The 17,487-nt window shown below is 44.3% G+C and overlaps 1 protein-coding gene across 1 annotated transcript in view; it reads right to left on the reverse strand.

The window, feature by feature from the left end:
* IGF2BP2 (insulin like growth factor 2 mRNA binding protein 2) overlaps window positions 1–17,487 on the reverse strand; it is a 380,650-nt gene that overhangs the window by 205,594 nt on the left and 157,569 nt on the right. Inside the window, exon 5 of the mRNA XM_085648719.1 lies at window positions 3,514–3,577. Coding sequence (XP_085504845.1) covers window positions 3,514–3,577 — 64 coding nt within the window. The remainder of the gene's footprint in view (window positions 1–3,513; window positions 3,578–17,487) is intronic.

Genomic DNA, 17,487 nt, shown 5'->3' on the forward strand with positions numbered 1-17,487 from the left:
ATGGAAGGACGTTTCAGGCCACTAGGTCTTTATCAAAGCATCGAGACACACGCACAGACACAGACACACCCTCATAACTCCCCTAATTGAGTCCATATATGCCCCATCAAGAACAAGAGATCGACCCTGATGGAGATTTCTCACATTCTGCAACAGTGCCGAACGCTGATTCTTATGGGGTGGACTGGAACCTGGACCAATTCCTGGACAAGGTAGACCACCCACTGTCCGATCGACAGCGGACAGAGAAGTTCTGGGAGACACAAAGACTAACTACTGATTACTTGCTAAGAAGCTTTGGCATAGGAAGCCTATCGTGCTGTCCCGGCCATAATAGTCCCCAGCAAAGACACTCCCACATGTCCAATGGACAGCCTGAATACTTTATAAGACAATCACCAGACATTATACACTTCAGATACGGTGGAGTCGCCCCTGGCAATGTAGGAGTTCTTTACACATTTGTGAATGAACACACTCTCCCAAGTCCAATGTAGAGACTTGGGGCCATATGTACAAACACATTTTCCCATAGACACAGAATGGGTAAAACTCTTTGATACATCTGGCCCTTAGAGGCAGGCATCAGGGTGAATGAGATTAAGGCAGTCCTTGACAGCCTCCCATACCATAGGTGACTTGGCGTTGACGGGTGGCCTGCAGAATTCTACACACCACATAAAGGTCTACTGTCGCACACCTGTGAGAAGTCTTTGGAGAGACATGACCTGATCCCAGCATCTTATCCGAAAGTACAAGCGCCAAAACAGCCCTCATCTCTACAGACCAATATTGCTCCCTAATGTTGATATGAAAATCATGGCCAAAGTGTTGGCGAATAAACTCATACTAGTTCTCCCTTCCCTCATTCACCTCACCCCAGGTAGGCTTTACCCCGCATTGAACATCAGCAGCCCACCTCTAATTACATACCCATATACTCTGGCAGGAACACCATGATCAAGATGAGAAGCAGACAGTCTCCCTCGAAGCCGAGAAGGCCTTTGACCGAGTTAAGTGAGTCCTAACTATTGAGAGTGCTCAGCTGGGTGAATCTCAGCCCAAAATATTAAACTTGTATCCAGAGACTATACACACAACCCACTGCAAGGGTCGCTTGTAACAGCCACCTCTCCATACGGTTTGCAATCAACAGGGGCACCAAGCAGAGCTGTCCCCTCTGCCCCTTTGCTATTTGTCCTCGCGCTGAAACCCCTAGCAGTGGCAGTCATAGCATTCCCAGACATTTACGGGATAAGGAAGTCGGAAGGGATAAATAAACTCTCACTGTACATGGAAGATATATTAGTCACACTCATCGACCCTCTGTCCTCACTTCGGGCTCTTATTGCCTTGATCCCACACCTTTCGGCCCCGTCAGGCTACAAGATACACCGGGACAAATGTTAGGCACCCCCAATGACATGACAGGCGATGATCAGAGCGTTAGATGATCTTCTGTTTAGATAGTCAGATATCCAGCTACGATGCCTTGGGATTTAGCGGTCTCTTCGTCTGAAAGACTTTGTAATGCTCGACATCAATCTCATGGACGCTTTTTAATCTCTCAATATGGGAGAAATCACCATTGCTAAAAATGAAAGTCATGCCCAGACTTTAATATATATTTATGATGATGCGTCTGTGTATCCCTGCTCTGCTAATGGGGTCCACAGAGAAAAAAATGAAGACCTTCTTGTGGGGAGAAAGGGGGTCGTGGGAGGCCCGACACCACATTTCAAAATGGGGAAATTACATACAGCAATGGAAAAAGGGGGCCTGCGGCTGCCATGTATAGTCACATACTGGTTGGCGCATCAATTAGCTCCCATCAGATATATACTTTAGATATATACTGCATGACACCCTAAATAAAAATTATAGTCTAGGTAGCATGAGGGAATATCCCCTTTTAATCACACTGATTCACTACACACGAGCACTTTATCCAATTTTTTATCTCTGATCACTACTGCAAATATCCAGTGGTTCCCTCCGGGTGGAGGTAGCACAATACTAAACCCAATGATGATGCTGTCACGTTATTTAGGCGGAGAATCAAGATATACCGCCACATGAACCATCTAAAACGTGAATGAGGGTTTTTAAGGAACAGTTGAAAAAACGCTTAAACCCTGAAACTGAGCTACTTCAAGATCCTACAGAGATGGCACTGGTTACCAAAAAGGTTACAAAAGACCAATATCCTTCCCACGACTGTGCCAGGGTCTCAGAGGGATTGTGGTGGCGGTGCCACCTACATTCAGACTTCAAGAACAGAGCCAGCAAGACAGATCGGAAGCGAGCTTCAACAGAGAACAAACACACTGAGGGACACGGTGACCGGAGAGGAACAGGCTGAGACAACAAAACATTGTAGTGGACATATCACTCACTGTTTGGCCTACAGGATTTGGCCTGCCATGCATTGGAGAGAGGGCAGACGATGGGAAATGGTATTGAGGCATAGGTAGCCCCCAAAATAGTAGGTACCCTTTTGTTATGTTGATCACTGCTAAAAATGTCACATAGTACACCTATGTTGTATGATGACTTTCCTCTCAATAAAATATGATGAATACAAATGGAATTAGTTTTACCTTTCCTAAACAAGTAACTCTAAGTACTACTTTAGAAGTGGACTCAAAACACTGTGTGTGGAGTAATTCTGAGTGGAGGACAGCATTATTTGCTCATTCCTCTACAAGTCCCGCCTTGTATTCACCTCACTCAAAAAAAATTAAAAAAAGATGATCCTGGTTATGGTTTGGGGTGGAGGCAGTGAGTGGCAAACGTTTGCTGACAGCTGACTGAAGCTTAACTTGCACTTTGTATGGGGTGCAGAGAATTTTGAACTAAGCCCGCAACGTTGTAGGGAGCAAATGCAGTGCCTTAAGGCAGGTGTGAGGCGGTCCTTGGACTTTATGAAGGGCACAGTCTTACTACTTGATTATGGATTTTAATTCTCTTTTTCAGCACAGGATTCCCCCCTAAAGTACCTACAGTACTGATAAAGCCCTCCTCTGTCCTGTATGTGGTCTACCCTCAGAGGGCACCTTCTAGTGAGACAACAGGCAGTAGGGGAGTGGAGTCATTAATAGAAACTTTACTTTTATCAGTGCAAATTACATTGCAATGTATTTTTGGTTTCTTAAGTTGTTGAATTTTGCTCTTGCTTTGAGAGGTGTTATAACAATTCCTTGGGTGGCAAACACATCCCAATTAAATAAAACACATCACTGTGTGTCAAGTAGATGTGCAAATAGGCACAAGGCTTTGCGAGAAGATAAACTGAACACCAAAATCAAAGTTGTCTCAAATAATTGTCGGAGTAGATCAAACTTTTCTTAGCAATACTAGTCATAAGGTGCAACATTTACAATAGCATTAAAAGACAGACAAATAACATCTCAAAGTAAATAATAAAAGTTCGCAGTGTCATGATGTGAAGTTGGTAATTAAATTCCCAAACACACCAGCATTCCACTTTACAGAAACAAAGTCTGGACTTACACTTTTGCCTGGTCTTTCATCGCATACGTCACGTTCACTACCGCCGTCTCTGTGTCAGTGTTCACTGGAAGACAGAAAGCAACAGCACTTTGAGAGTGTGGTGCAGTGGGAGTGTCCAGCACTACTGTACATCTTAAGTAACGGATTCAGATCAAAAACAAAGTTGGTTACACTTGTATTGTTGCAGCTCAGTCTCATTTTTTTTTTTTGAAAACCTTTATTGTGCACATTTATGTCATCTTACAACGCACATTCACCGTCCAGGTGGTAAAGCAGTTAAATCAAGTGTACATCACCAGAGATAAGAACACGGCCATTCAGCCGACAACCCGGAGGTCCGGCGGCATTATTCAGGATGACATGCACGCAGAAGGGGGGGTGTGTGCGTTGTAAAGGGAGTAGGCGCGGAATGTTACGTATGTGCTTTTTTTAGTTGTAGAGGTGTCTCAGGTGCGTGCTATCAACGGTAGAGGATGGCGCTGTGATCTAGCCCACTCATTGCAGCTCAGTCTCATGTTGGCTTTCTCTATAGCTCCAAAACACATAGTAAAAGCTGATCCAGAATCTGTAGCTCAACTCTGGAAACATGCTTGTTTTGAAATGTGAAGTGATACACGCTTGTTATTGAGCAACCAGAGGTCATCTGGAACATCTTTCTATCCAAAAACTCTTTCTACCAAAAGGAAAACTGTGATTTCACAAAACAAGCTTGACATTAGCTCCCTGTGCTTGTAATAACTGGCAATTAAGGGAGGAAATACATTTCCTGTTTACAGACCAGACACATTATCAGGGCCCTGTGAGTTTTGTTTCTAAAATTAAACATCTCTGCACAAAAATGAGTGTAGAACGTCAAAAGAAGGTGTCCAGCATCAAAGACCTGTCTCATGCTAGAAATATACTCCATATGTGACAACAATGTTGAAAAATCACAGAATGTTTATAGATGTTTTCTTGTGCAGGACTGAAGAGTTTAAATATCAAGCGACAAAGCCAAAAGACAAAGCGGATACTGAAATACACATGTTGTATTGGGCGAGAATGTAAACCAATATATAGCTTGAAAACAACGCATGTATAGGTATTTGTAACGAGCATGCCTAGTTGAGGACCAATGGAGTCATGTACATAGAACTGGAACCCAGTGGCTCGATTCGCAATCATTTACAAAAAAGGCGACATGAAAAGTAGGTCCCTGTCGTGCAGGGTCCTGGTGCAGGAGTGTGGGTGGCGGCTGATGCCATTGGGAATGCTGCTCCAGGTCCTATGTTACAGGCCTGGCCTGACCAGCACACAGACTGCGATGCTGCACAATATTACGGCTCTGTTCATTCTTGACAACAGTCTATCGTGTCTCCTGACTCGCCTTTGTCTTGTTCCTTTGACCGCAGTGCTCGCCTTAATACCGTATCGTGCGATTCCTGGCTAGCTCCAAGCTTGCTCAACTTGGTTATGGAGATTTTCAGGTAAACAAAGTGACAATAATTCTAGCATCAGCTATCATCAATATGCTGACGGTACTCCGATGTACCTAAAAATAATATTAAGTTTGGCATCCCGCTGCTGTCGTAAACCTTTAGATTCAAACCTCTAAGCTGAACACACAGAAGACTGAACTTCAACAAATCTTCTCAGATCCCTCCATCTCATCTGATAAAGCGTGGGCAAACCACACCACATCGCTTGGTGTTGCTTCACACTATCATTAATAATTTCAAACGTACAGGCTTTACTCTGGCTATAGGTAATTCGAACAATAAAGCGTAAACAATAAGGCTAAAGCTGCCCCGTTTCAGTTTAGAATCCATCAAGGACTTTCTGCGGATAGGTGACGTAATGATGGTCCAAACGATATTGCTTCGTAAAAAGGATTCTTTCGTTTTTATTGGCAATGAAATACGACAAACTTATCATATTATTTTATCAAATTTGAATAGATGGACACGAACAGCCCCCACCCACCCTCCCCAGTCGGCTCCACTTGAGCACATAGTATTGGTACCAATGGCACAAAGAAAATGGCACAAATCAGGAGTCAGGTGAAGGTCGAACGTGCGTCCTAGAAAGGATTAAGGGAATGTTTTACCCTCTGGTCTGCATATGATCTAACATGCTTAAAGTAAGGCTACTTTACCTGGAGATGCTTTGCACGATCCCTCCATAATGGAGGGGACACCTTAGATATGCAGAAGTTGAGTTGCATGCAAGCATGTAGCACTTTACTTCATAGTTGGATGAAAATACAAGTAATAACTCGCATTAAATCATATGAGAGTTGTATACTTTGTGACACCCGTCTCACTGCTCAAGTGCAGGGTAGACATTTGACCAACAACTGAGGGATATCCGCGGCCCTGGTGGTCCCTTGAATATAATTTCGAAGAAGAAAGACTTGCAGTTTGTGTACATTCACCGCAGTGTGAAGTGTAATTCCCAATTTCTCAAAACAAACAACTATTTTGGGGTATTTAATCAAACCGAGCTTTGTAGTTTTCACCAGAACAGTGCAGAGGAGATTTGCACAAGGGAGTAACAAGTGTGGCGCTGAGACGAACTATGGACATGTAGGAATGGAAAATGCAGATCGGAATAAGATGTAGAAGTTACTGATGTTTGGTGAGGCGCTTTCTGGTGCACTTGGTGACCTCTCTGACCTTCCAAGCGCTAGCCAATAGCACAGGGCTACAAGAGGGCAAGGGCTACGCCAGCATATACCACATGCACCAATTCAAACCCTATAAACCATCAGGGAAGGGCGTAGAGTAATCATTTGGTTTTATACAGCATTATTAGATCACGTCGGGATTGCCCTACAACCACTGATGGACTGGTGGGAGGAGAGATCGGGCGGCCACACACTGAGAAAAAATGGCAGAGGGCCCAGGTGTATCTACAGAAGGTCTCCCGAGATACACATTCCAAATGCATCCAATTTAACACTCCACCAAGGGCCTACCTTACCCCCTCCAAGCTTCATCAGGTCCGTTTTGGTCACAGATATTTGTCCTACATGCCGGCACACTCTGGCAGATTATCTTCACATGTAGTGGCAGTGTGCTTTCCTTGGACAATTTTGGGAGGGCGCCTTTGAGACGCCATCAGTAGGGAAGGAATGTCTGATACTTGACTAGATGGAGGCCTGCCTCCTGGGAATCTATCCTCAACCATGATCCAAGGTTAAGACTACATTTCTGGACCTGGAGCTTTTATCAGCCAAACATGCTATAACATCAATCAATCAGTAGATTTGTATAGCACTTCTTGTCACCCGTGCGGGGATCCAGGCAATGTGAGGGAAATCCCACTCTGCTCCAGCAATTCTTGCATCGAAGCAGGCATTAGAATGTTGGGCTGAGGTAAGAGTAAAACTATTAACAGAGAAGGAAAAAAGGGGGCTGTGCAACCTGCCAATCTTAACCTACTGGGATGCCTGAGTCCACGCAGAAAAGGATTATGGGAACGATGATGAACACCAGTCTTGAGTCTCTATCCCCTCCTCCTTGCTGGTCTATCCGGAAGCCTCGGCATTGGCTCTCTGAGTATTGCCAGAGCCTAATTGGCACGCCTTCCACTCCCCAGTGTGCCCCACATGTCCAGGTCATAATGTTCCATTTGATTAAATTGTTTGCACCTGTCTGCTGCTGCAGGCAAGACACACACTCTCTCCAAACACTTTTTAGGTCTCGCCTACGCAGTGCGCATACGCTGCATAGGAAAAGACCTTTAGAAATCGATTGAGTTTTGCAGGCAAAAACATGCACGCATTGCTATGCTTTCAATGACAACATGTGCACGTTTGGCGATTCCCTTGCGGGAGCGAGCTTGCAAACCATCTATTTATAATTAACAGATGGTTCCTGCTCGCTCCGCAAGGGAAACAGGCGCAGGCCCCCTCCTCTCTCCCCTCCCCCTGCTTAACAAATGCCATGCCCAGCTTTCACTTTCACAATGTCGGCTGCACATTTCTTTTGTTCTGCACAGCTCGCCGTACTCTGATTGTTTTTATTCTTCGCTCAAACTGAGTCGCTGACCGCTGCGCTTGATTCCGCTCTCTGTGCCGCAAGTCACGCCTCCAAACCTTCCCGCTCACTTCCTCACAGTCTGCCTGCAGAAGTCCCTCCGTCCCTGCGCCCTCTGCCGTGCGCTTGGTTTACCAAGCTCCCTGAGGTTTCCGAGCTGGGTTGCAGTTCCTGTGATAGATGTGGCTCGTGTACAGCCAGCTTAGAAGCTCTGCTGCAGTTGATGTGCTGCATTTGTAAGTTGCATGTTTTAAAGCTGCCTTTGTGTGCCTTGTGTTCCTGAGACTTGGTTGCACAGAGGGTTGGCAGTACTTTTTCAGTAACCCTCCTAGAAGTGCAGCGTTGCATGCATGCTCCCAAGTTCCCCTTTAGCTCTTCACAGCTCGACTCCTGCTTCTTTGCTACACGCTTTAAAGCCCCGCTGCGCTGACCCATTATCAGCCTTGGAAGGATAAAAGAGGCAGACAGCATTTTAGAAGATCTGCCAAATAAAATCTAGCCATGACCAAGAGACCAGTCTTTCTGCACTGAAACCTGTGTGTGCTGCTTCAGATGCCCTGAGAGGCAGCACTTTCCCGAATACCTGTGCATCCCGTGGGACACGTGAGGTCATTTATTACAGATCCGAGTTTAGTAGTATTGAGGGCTAAGCTTCTGGATTATCTAGTTGTATGGGACTTGCGTTTCATTCTCGAACGTGCCCAACTTAAGCCTGTGGCTGAAAATCTGAAAATACGTTGCACAGTTTTAAGTTAAATGTGCCTTATGCTGCAAGAGGGCAAAGGCGATTTGTATTGTAAACATGAAAGGACATTTTGAAATACACCCATCATACATGCATCCCCGTTGTACAGGCCCTGCCGTGTACCCTTTAACATTACCTTGAAATGCAGCCCATTGTGTCTGTGTGCGGCATCTCTGTAACAGGAAGTGTGTGCTGTGGTGCACTAATCTGTCAATGTAAGAAAGTGTTTTTGTGTGTTGAAAAAGTGCCCCCTGCTGCATAAAGACAGCTTGACAACCACCTCGCCTTTTTTGTCAATTTTATGGGTTACCGATACCACCAGGGTCGCGGTCCCAGACACTCTAAGTCTTAGCTAAAAAGTGAAGCATTTACATAATGTTAAATATCTGAGCTCTGAGACTGTCCAAACATACCAAAAAGCGCTTAAATGTTGAATGAGCACTAAAATAAAAAAAAACACTAGAGGAACTTGGTTCCTTTGAAATAATGCCCTTCGCTAATAGTTGTTATAAAAGATGCTCTCTAGAATCGCAGTTCATTATAACAAGGTTCAAAAATACACTTTCCTTCAAAGATGTCGAAAGCAGCTTTAATTCTAGCCGTTAGTTAGAATAAAGTATACAACCATTTTTCTTGGTTGAAGGTATGAATGTATGGATGATGGATAGTTAGGCAGGCGGGCAGCAGTTCCTTTTAGCAATGCTCTCAACACCTCAGGTTTGCACCTGGTAATGCAGTGTTGTCTACATTCAGGAGCACAACTATTTTTTTTTTTTTAAACAATGGTTATTGTTAGCAGGTATTTAAACTATCTGCTTTCCGAGTCACGTCAGAAAAGATCCCACTGTCGCCAAATAAGCGGTTGTCTCTCTTCTTGACACTGGAAGGATGAAAAGCTGAAGGGACTATGTAGGCTGTAGGATACCGAGTCTTTCCTAGTGGGCGCTTTACCGATCATTCTCCCTCACTGTTATGTAGCGAGCTCGCTGTTGCGCTGCCACACTCAATTTATTCATGCAAACTATTTTGAATACCGGAATAGATGTGCAATGCATCACAAATTATGAAAAATGCAAAGCATCAACGTTTCTTCTTTGATGATTCAGAATAAAACTCTGTATAATGCCATACATATTATTTATAACGTTCTCACCCATCACAGACATGTCCCAAAGACATTCATCAATAGCGGCCATCTTGTTGATGCTGCTCCTCAGTGTGATGCTGTTGACATGCATTAGGACTTACGAATGGTGTGAAAGGTTGAATCAGGGTAACGATTTAACCCAAATGGCAAGTAAATTAAACAAGCATTAGCATAGCCAATAGGTCTCGCCTTTGGGGCCTTATAAGTATTTAGTTATGCAGCACAATATCCTTGGTGCAACAACATCACCTGTTACATGGCTAAACACTTATAAGGTCCCAAAGGCGAGACCTATTGGCTATGCCAATGCTTGTTTTTTGATAGCACGCCACAGTGTCGGCCACGCCTTTGGTTTATTTGCAGCACTGAATACGGCCACATGTTTTAAAATATTTTTTAATACTATTTATTCACTTTTTTGTTGCTGTTTACAAGCACCCCATGCCACGCTTTCACGTTAATAGAGGCCACACACCTTTATTTAAACGAGCTGCGTCTAAAGAAAGGTCCACAGCCGCTATTAAGGTGAAACCGCGGCATGGGTGCTTTTACAAAAACAAAGCATTTGTTTGTAAACTTGACAAACAAATGCTTTTTTTTTGTAAAATTGACCCATACTGCGCCTTCACTTTAAAGTCGGCCACGCCCCTTTCTTTAGACGAGGCTCATCTAAAGAAAGGGGGGGTGGCCTCTATTAACGTGAAAGCACGGCAAGGGGCGCTTGTAAACAAAAAATATTTGCAATGAAATAGGTCTCGCATTTGCGAGAATTTATGCTATCATCATTTACAATGAATAGCTCAAACTCTCGTAAATGCGAGACCTATTGCATTGCAAATGCTTGTTTAATAAGAGCTACTTACATAGCTGGAATGCGTGGCATCAAGGTAATATTAGTAATGATATTTTTTGTATGGCTTCGCCTTCTTCTGTGTGATATTTAACAATTGGGGTAAAAGCTCGGTAGGTTGATTTTCTCTCCTTGCGTCTCAGTATGCTGTGCATGGGTTAACTGATCACAAGGTGGCGCTATTCTCCCAAGTATGGTCGTAGGACTATGCGCATGTAGAGAATTACTTCAATTAACTTGATAAACCAGTCTTTCATATATTTACGTATTGCATAGATGACGAAACTTTCAACCTGGGAAGTGGGAGATTTGAAAACAAAATCGGGGGAATGTATGTAGCCAATACCTTGTACTTAAGCAAAGTCAATTTCAGTTCATGTTTGTTGGTTCACAAATCGGGAGTCTCCCGTCGGAATCGGGACCATTGGCATACATGGCATTGGGGTGCAAATAACTCACCTGTGTTTTAAAAAAGTGTTCATGCTGCAGCATTTTCATGGCAGACAATGTATAAATTAACAAGTAATGAACTCTTTGGTGTTCTAGTTACGTGACTAACGATTTTCAACCGCGTGGAGACGGTGAAACTGTCGAATGTCTTGGTCTAACGAAAATATTGGGAATGTCTGCATGGGCGTCCGCAGGGGGGGCAAGGAGGGGCCCATGCTTTTACGGACGCCTTTTGTCCGTCATTCCGGGCCCTGCAGGCTGCAGAGGTGTTCCCTGCCAGAGGCCTCAGCTCCCTGATGGGGCGCCTCGCACTCCTCCTCGCAGCCCCTCCCGCCCATTGTCATTCTGTCTGTGGCTGATTATCACAAACTGAATGACAATGGCCAGTTTGAGCTGCGGGCGACAAGCACGAGTGGTTAGGTCTGGACACCAAAACCTCCTTTAGGGGCCTTCTGAATGAAGTTCTGGGGGGAGTCGATGCATTATCCTCCCAAGTCAAAAATTGAGATTGCAGCATAGCCCGGATTTCAGATCCCACTAAAACGTACACAGACTCGTGTCAATAACATATCTATCTGCCAGTATGCACCCTATCATGTCTGGCAGGACGTCCCGACTCTGTGTTTCACTGCCTCATATCCCCCTGTACCCCCACTCACTGCCTTATATCCCTCTGTACCCCACACCTCGTGCTCACTGCTACAACATATCCCTCTGTACCCCGCACCTCGCGCTCACTGCCACAACATATCCCTCTGTATCCCACTCCTCACACTCACTGCCTGATCGCTCACTTTACCCTGCCATTCATCTTCTACGTGTTCTCTCCCCTTCCACTCTTTCTACCTCTGTTCACCCCCTTACTTCTTTTAGTACCTTACTCCTTTCTCAATACCTCTACTTCTTTTCCTCTTCAGTAACATCTCTGCACTTCCTTTATATCAACACACCCCTCTACCTCACCTGTCTACCTCAGTCTTTATTATTCCCTCTTCCTCAGCTGTCTCTACCCATCTGACACACTTCTCCCTCTCTCTACCTGGCCCTCTCATGTTCTACGACTGCGTTATTCTCCCCTCTCCAGCTTTGATTTACATGTCTCTGCACCTGAATCTTTTTCTTCTACAACTCACTTCTTTGTCTACCCTTCACCCCTTGCTACACTTCTGTTTGCCTCACTACTGTCTTTACCCGACCCACCTTTCAGTGCCTCTTCCCATTTTGCCTCCCTCCCTCACAGCGCTCTCCTAGCATGCATCTGTTTCTCCCCTCACCACCATGCCTGCCTCTACCCCTCCTTACCTTTCTAACCAGCCTAACTTTCTACCTTCCTGTTATTCCTGGTAATGAACCTTTCATTTCACCCCTCCGGTTGTATTACCTACGCATTCAAATTGAGTAGGTCATTACTGTGCTCCCAACCCGACATCGAGACCCGGTCTCCTAGCCTCTCAACGTGCCCAGATATAACAACAAGCATTGGCATAGCCAATAGGTCTCGCCTTTGGGACCTGCTGCAGAACTAAATACTTATAGGGTCCCAAAGGCGAGACCTATTGGCTATGCCAATGCTTGTTTTTCTCAGCTTGGCCTGAGCATTAGCCGATCCTGATTGTCTGCCATTTTAGCCCCGCCACTATTGATTAACATTAGCCACACCCCTTTATTTGCCAGGTTAGCCCCCCCCCCCTGTAAAAATTTCTGCGGACGCCCATGAATGTCTGCGTCCTCGTATGCTCGCATCCCTGATGTATGTAGTTTTTGTTGCCTGTAGAGTGTGATACAGCGAAGCGGGCAACCAGGTGAACGTATTTTCTATGGCGGGCTAGCGTCCCTTTGCGTGTTTTGAAGGGAGTGGGGGTGGGTTTGTTTGGGTGAGTGGGTGTGTTTTTGAAGTTACTTTTATATAGAGAAAACTCGACCCAAAAGCATTGCAGCACTGAGCACCAGTTACATTTACATGACACACGGTCAGATTCATTTTTTGGGCGAGCGGAGATGAAGTGATTTGCCCGGCTCATAAGCTGTTGAGCCAAGACTAGAACCGATCTCCCCAGCTCCAAAGTGAGCAGCTCCGGTGATAATGCCACATGCCATCTCGCAATTTGGGTGAAACAATACATTTATTTAGTTGTCTGACATAGTGACGTTAACTCATGAATACTTAGTGCATGGTAGGATAATGCAGATCTGTTATTTGCCACAAACATATTTTGCGATATCTGATGGTGTGGCAGAAGATGGGAGAGATTGTGTGAGCTTGAAGGAACCTACAAGATCTATTTACCTATTTGTAAGGTTTTTATAAAACGCATCACGTGTGTCCGTATTTCATAAGAACAGTTCTGTGTCAGACGTTGACTACAGGAAGGAGCTTGATTCTCCCGGGAAGTCATCAAATAAGGTAATCACATACATTACAAATAAGTAAAGGTAGAAGTCAAGCAGTATATCCGTTTCCGAGCAGGTGACTACTATATAGCATTTATAAAGCAAGAAAATAAACCATTCGGGTCTGTAAACGACAGCCCCTAACATTATTGACATCTGTGTCTTACACTGCATAGCAAACCTCTGATCATGCCCATCAAGCTCCACCATGTACGTCACATCTGATCTAACGACATTCCTGTCCTGTGACATATCTCTATATGGTTTCAACTTCTGCAGGTTGCGGTGGAGGTGGTTCTTATAGGAGACCCCTAAAATCAGCCCATCGTTTCCATATTTTAAAGTGTTTCTGCCGACATCCCAGTGCTTTAAAAATAGGCAGTTCCTGTCCAATACACCAGTCGAGGCCAGTCCTCCTCCAAACTGCTAATTTAGGCGGGTCCAGATCTTTCCATGCCCTTGCTATATCCCTTTTTGCTAGGGTAATCCCCAAGAATAGGAGATGTCTTTTGTAGATGTTTCCTCCAATTTCATCTGCGATATGCAACAGAACGAGCTTAGGAGAAAGAGGTGTGTCCCAGCCCAGCACTTCTGATAAACAGCGAGTAACCCCTCTCCAAAATCTGCCTAGTGCAGCTCCAAATTGTACGAAGAAGTGTACCTTCCTCGCTGCCACAATGCAGGCACATAGGGGAGTCTATCAGCCCCGCCCTCCAAAGTCAATATCTGGTAAAATAGGTACGATGTAAATACTTAAATTGAATAAGTTGAAGACTGGATGCAATTGCGGCGCACCTCGGGAATTCCAGAGCTTCTGTCCAATCATCGCTATCTAGTGGACCCAAGTCCGTCTGCAATTTCTCCCGAAGTAAATCTAAAGTCGTGGAAAGGTTTGTCACTAATGTTTGGTAGATTTTAGCAGTTTTGTGATCGCCCAGATCTCCCATAAAGACCTTTGCCTCAATAGGGTTAAACTCCGGAAGAGATGTGTGTAATACATGGGGATAGGGCATGTCTTAATTGCAAGTATTAATAAAATTGTGTATGTGGCATGGAGTATTCATGTCTGAGTTCCTGAAAGGATCTCATCGTGGTACCATGCATTACATTTCCCAGCATGGAAATTCCTATAGCCTTTAGCATCCCATTGGTTAAACCCTACTAACGCGGACACTTGCGGCATAAGGCCGCTCTGCCAAAGGGGGGTCTCCCTTGTTAATCGTTTCCACCACCCCATCCTGCGCATTGATTCTTTCCACACTCTGAAAACCACACGCATAGCAGGTGGTTGCTTCCGCAGCTCTTTCAGCGTGTATAGTAGTATGTGTAGCAATACATCTCCCATAAGCCATCTCTACATGGTAGGCCGGGTCATTGCTAATTCTCCCATACCACCAGTCATTCAAAACCAAGAGGTGGGATGCTGCGTGATATGATTGAATATCAGGGGTTGCTATGCCTCCGCAATACGTTGATTGAAAGCACATTTTAAGTGGTACTCTAGCGGCGTGATCGTGCCACAGAAAGCTTCTCAACCTGGAGTTGAGCTGCCGGAACCAGAGGTTGCTATCTAAAAAGGGTGTTTCTGCAGTTGGTAGAGAAGGCGAGGGAGAGTCACCATTTGGAATATTGCTGATATACCCAGTATGGAAAGGGGCATACGTGCCCAAGACTCCACCTCTGTCTGTGCACGCGTCCACATGGGGGCAATGTTCTTATTCCACAACACCGATTGAGTGTCCGAAATATAAACCCCTAGGTTTTTCAGTCCGGTTTTGGCCAGCATTACGTCTGCTGTCCAGGTGCCCATATCTGAGCCACCGTGAATGGGCCAAAGAATTGTTTTCTTAGTGTTCATATATAGGCTCGAGTCCTGACAGAAAATCTGCATAATGAGGAGAATACAAGGTCCCGTCCGCTGTGGATCCATTAGGAAAAACAGGACATCGTCGGCATATTGGGCGATCCGATCTAACCCCCCCCCCCAGCCATTCGAAGCCCCCTCACCTGTGCATCGATCATTATGCTCTTTTGACAGGCGTTATATATATTGTTTTGCCAAATGTAACTTTGTTCATATCTGCAATTTTATAACTGTATACACACTTCAGTAGGTCTGTATTGATTATTGTATCAAGCTATCAGCCTTATTGGTCCATTGGGAAAGTTATGTTAGATTACACAAATGTAATCAATTTATTAAGCAAAGCTATGACAAAGTCCTTCTTGTGTTAAAGGCAACAGGCTTTTAAGGGAGGATTGGTATTACCCTAATCTAAAGGCTCTAGCTTCTATTATGTTAACCGAATCTCACAGATTACCACAGTAGGCAAGGATTTTGGTGTTGGTGACCCACTCCAACAAACCCCAGGGATAGAAGATTTGCACTATGACAATCCTTATTAGGCCCTTTAAGGAGGGATTTTATATTTTAATTTTGACATATTTGTAATTTTATTACGGTACACCTGATGGTTGCCTTGCGAGAAAGCTATTCTCAATACAGTAGGTCTGAGATGGTCACGGTGACATACCAGTGTTAAAGGATTTACAGGTACATGCATCAATGTAGGCTTTTACGATTCCTTAATTGCGATTATTAAGGAATCACAATTAAGGAATTGCAAAAGCCTATGCATGTAGGAATCGCTATAAAATTAGTGATTCATGACTGCTCTTTCTTTACATGATACAGTCGGATTTTAGATTAGTTGCACAGTCCTGATTGCTGATTTTAGAAAATAGTTTCTAAATGTATTTTATTATTTGTTTGTCCTTTGAGTTTGTCTTTTGGATTCAGTTTCTGTGAGTTTGTAATGACTTTAATTGACCATACAATAAATTACCTTGATATATACTGGTGTGTAGTAATTTTCTTTGGCCAACCAAATTTGTGAGTGTCTAAGGAGTATGCTCTTTTAGCTTTGTTATTGTAGTTCAGCTCTGATATTCAACTGTAAGGACGGGCGCTCGTATGAGAACCAGGTTTTGTGTTTGTGGTGAGAGCACATTTCATGGCTGTGGGTGATGATGCATCACAAAGTTTGGTCATTTTATGGTAATAAGTTGATGGTGAGTTGTTTAAATCATTTGAAGAAAATAAGGTATACAAACAACCATAAAAATGAAAGACATACTGCAACAATATTGTCTCGAGTGTGAATTTGTGAAATGACATTTCATATCAAAATATGCTTGTTGTTACCTTAATTCTGTATAATAAAAAAATGACCCAATTTAGATTGTTTGCTATGATAAGTATACAGCCATTTTCAAGGAAATAAGGTACTCTTGTTTTAGCGAATAATCAAGGGGGGGACGAGAGAGATGGTTATTTAATGAGGTCCTATTCCTGTGCCCCTAGGAGTGTACTTGATTCATCAGAAGAAAACAGTTCCTCTCTTAAGGCCGAGGTGATAAGGATCACTAACTGCCTGCAATTTTGTGGTCTCGGGGGGAGATCTGTATTTTAGATCTTACTGCCCTCACACACCTGTTAGGGTGTCATGCTTCATCATTGGGCGCTCATCGTCGGACTGGCGCTGCAATGTCCAACGGGCCTGGGGGCATCTTTAGCGGAGATCTTCTGATCTGAGAACGCCGTATGTGAAGGGTGTGTGTGAGTGAAGGAAGTCAGTGGTTCCTAGTTAGTGTATATAGGTGAATGAAATAGGCCCTGGCCCTGTTGATTATTTATTTGGGGTGTCGGGCTGGGACTAAGTAAAATCAGTGGGGCTACTACAACGAGTCAAGGTATCTGGGCAGCCTATAGTTGACTGGGGTCAACATGTTTCGTGTCTTCACTGCTCCGAGATAGAGCGACACTTCTTCAGGACCGTAGGTAGATCTATATATGTAGTGACCTCAGTCGGTCGGTTAAGGAATGGGATCTACCCCAAATTAGCACAAGTCCCTAATTCAGGGTTCTTGTAGAGTGACTCTGCCTAGGAAGATGGAGACAAAAAATAGAGAGGGCAAAAGAGAGAGAGAGAGAGTACCATCAACAACTGGTGGAGGTAAACCTATCCAACATTCTAGGAGTGGGCATGGTGCCCATGCTAGAAGCAAAAGGTCTCTAGTCAGAAAAATAAACAATTTGGAGAAGACAAAGTTAAAAGTATATATGAACTAACGTAATGAAGAAGGTAAAGATAAAACAGTCCTATAGGACCTAAGAGATAGTCCCTATTCGGTGTCTATGAGAGGGTTAATCGGACAAGTATCACAATCAGGTCTTACCTCAGAAAAGTAGGACCGGAGGCCTCATAGGTGAAGGAAAGACGACCCGACCACTGGAACGGGCCCACTAGATTAGAAGGGGTAAAGGAATTTACAAGTATAGACATAGACAACATACATGAGTGCCACCCCA

The sequence above is a fragment of the Triturus cristatus genome, chromosome 3_2 (genome assembly GCF_964204655.1).
Source record: "Triturus cristatus chromosome 3_2, aTriCri1.1, whole genome shotgun sequence".
Taxonomy (NCBI): domain Eukaryota; kingdom Metazoa; phylum Chordata; class Amphibia; order Caudata; family Salamandridae; genus Triturus; species Triturus cristatus.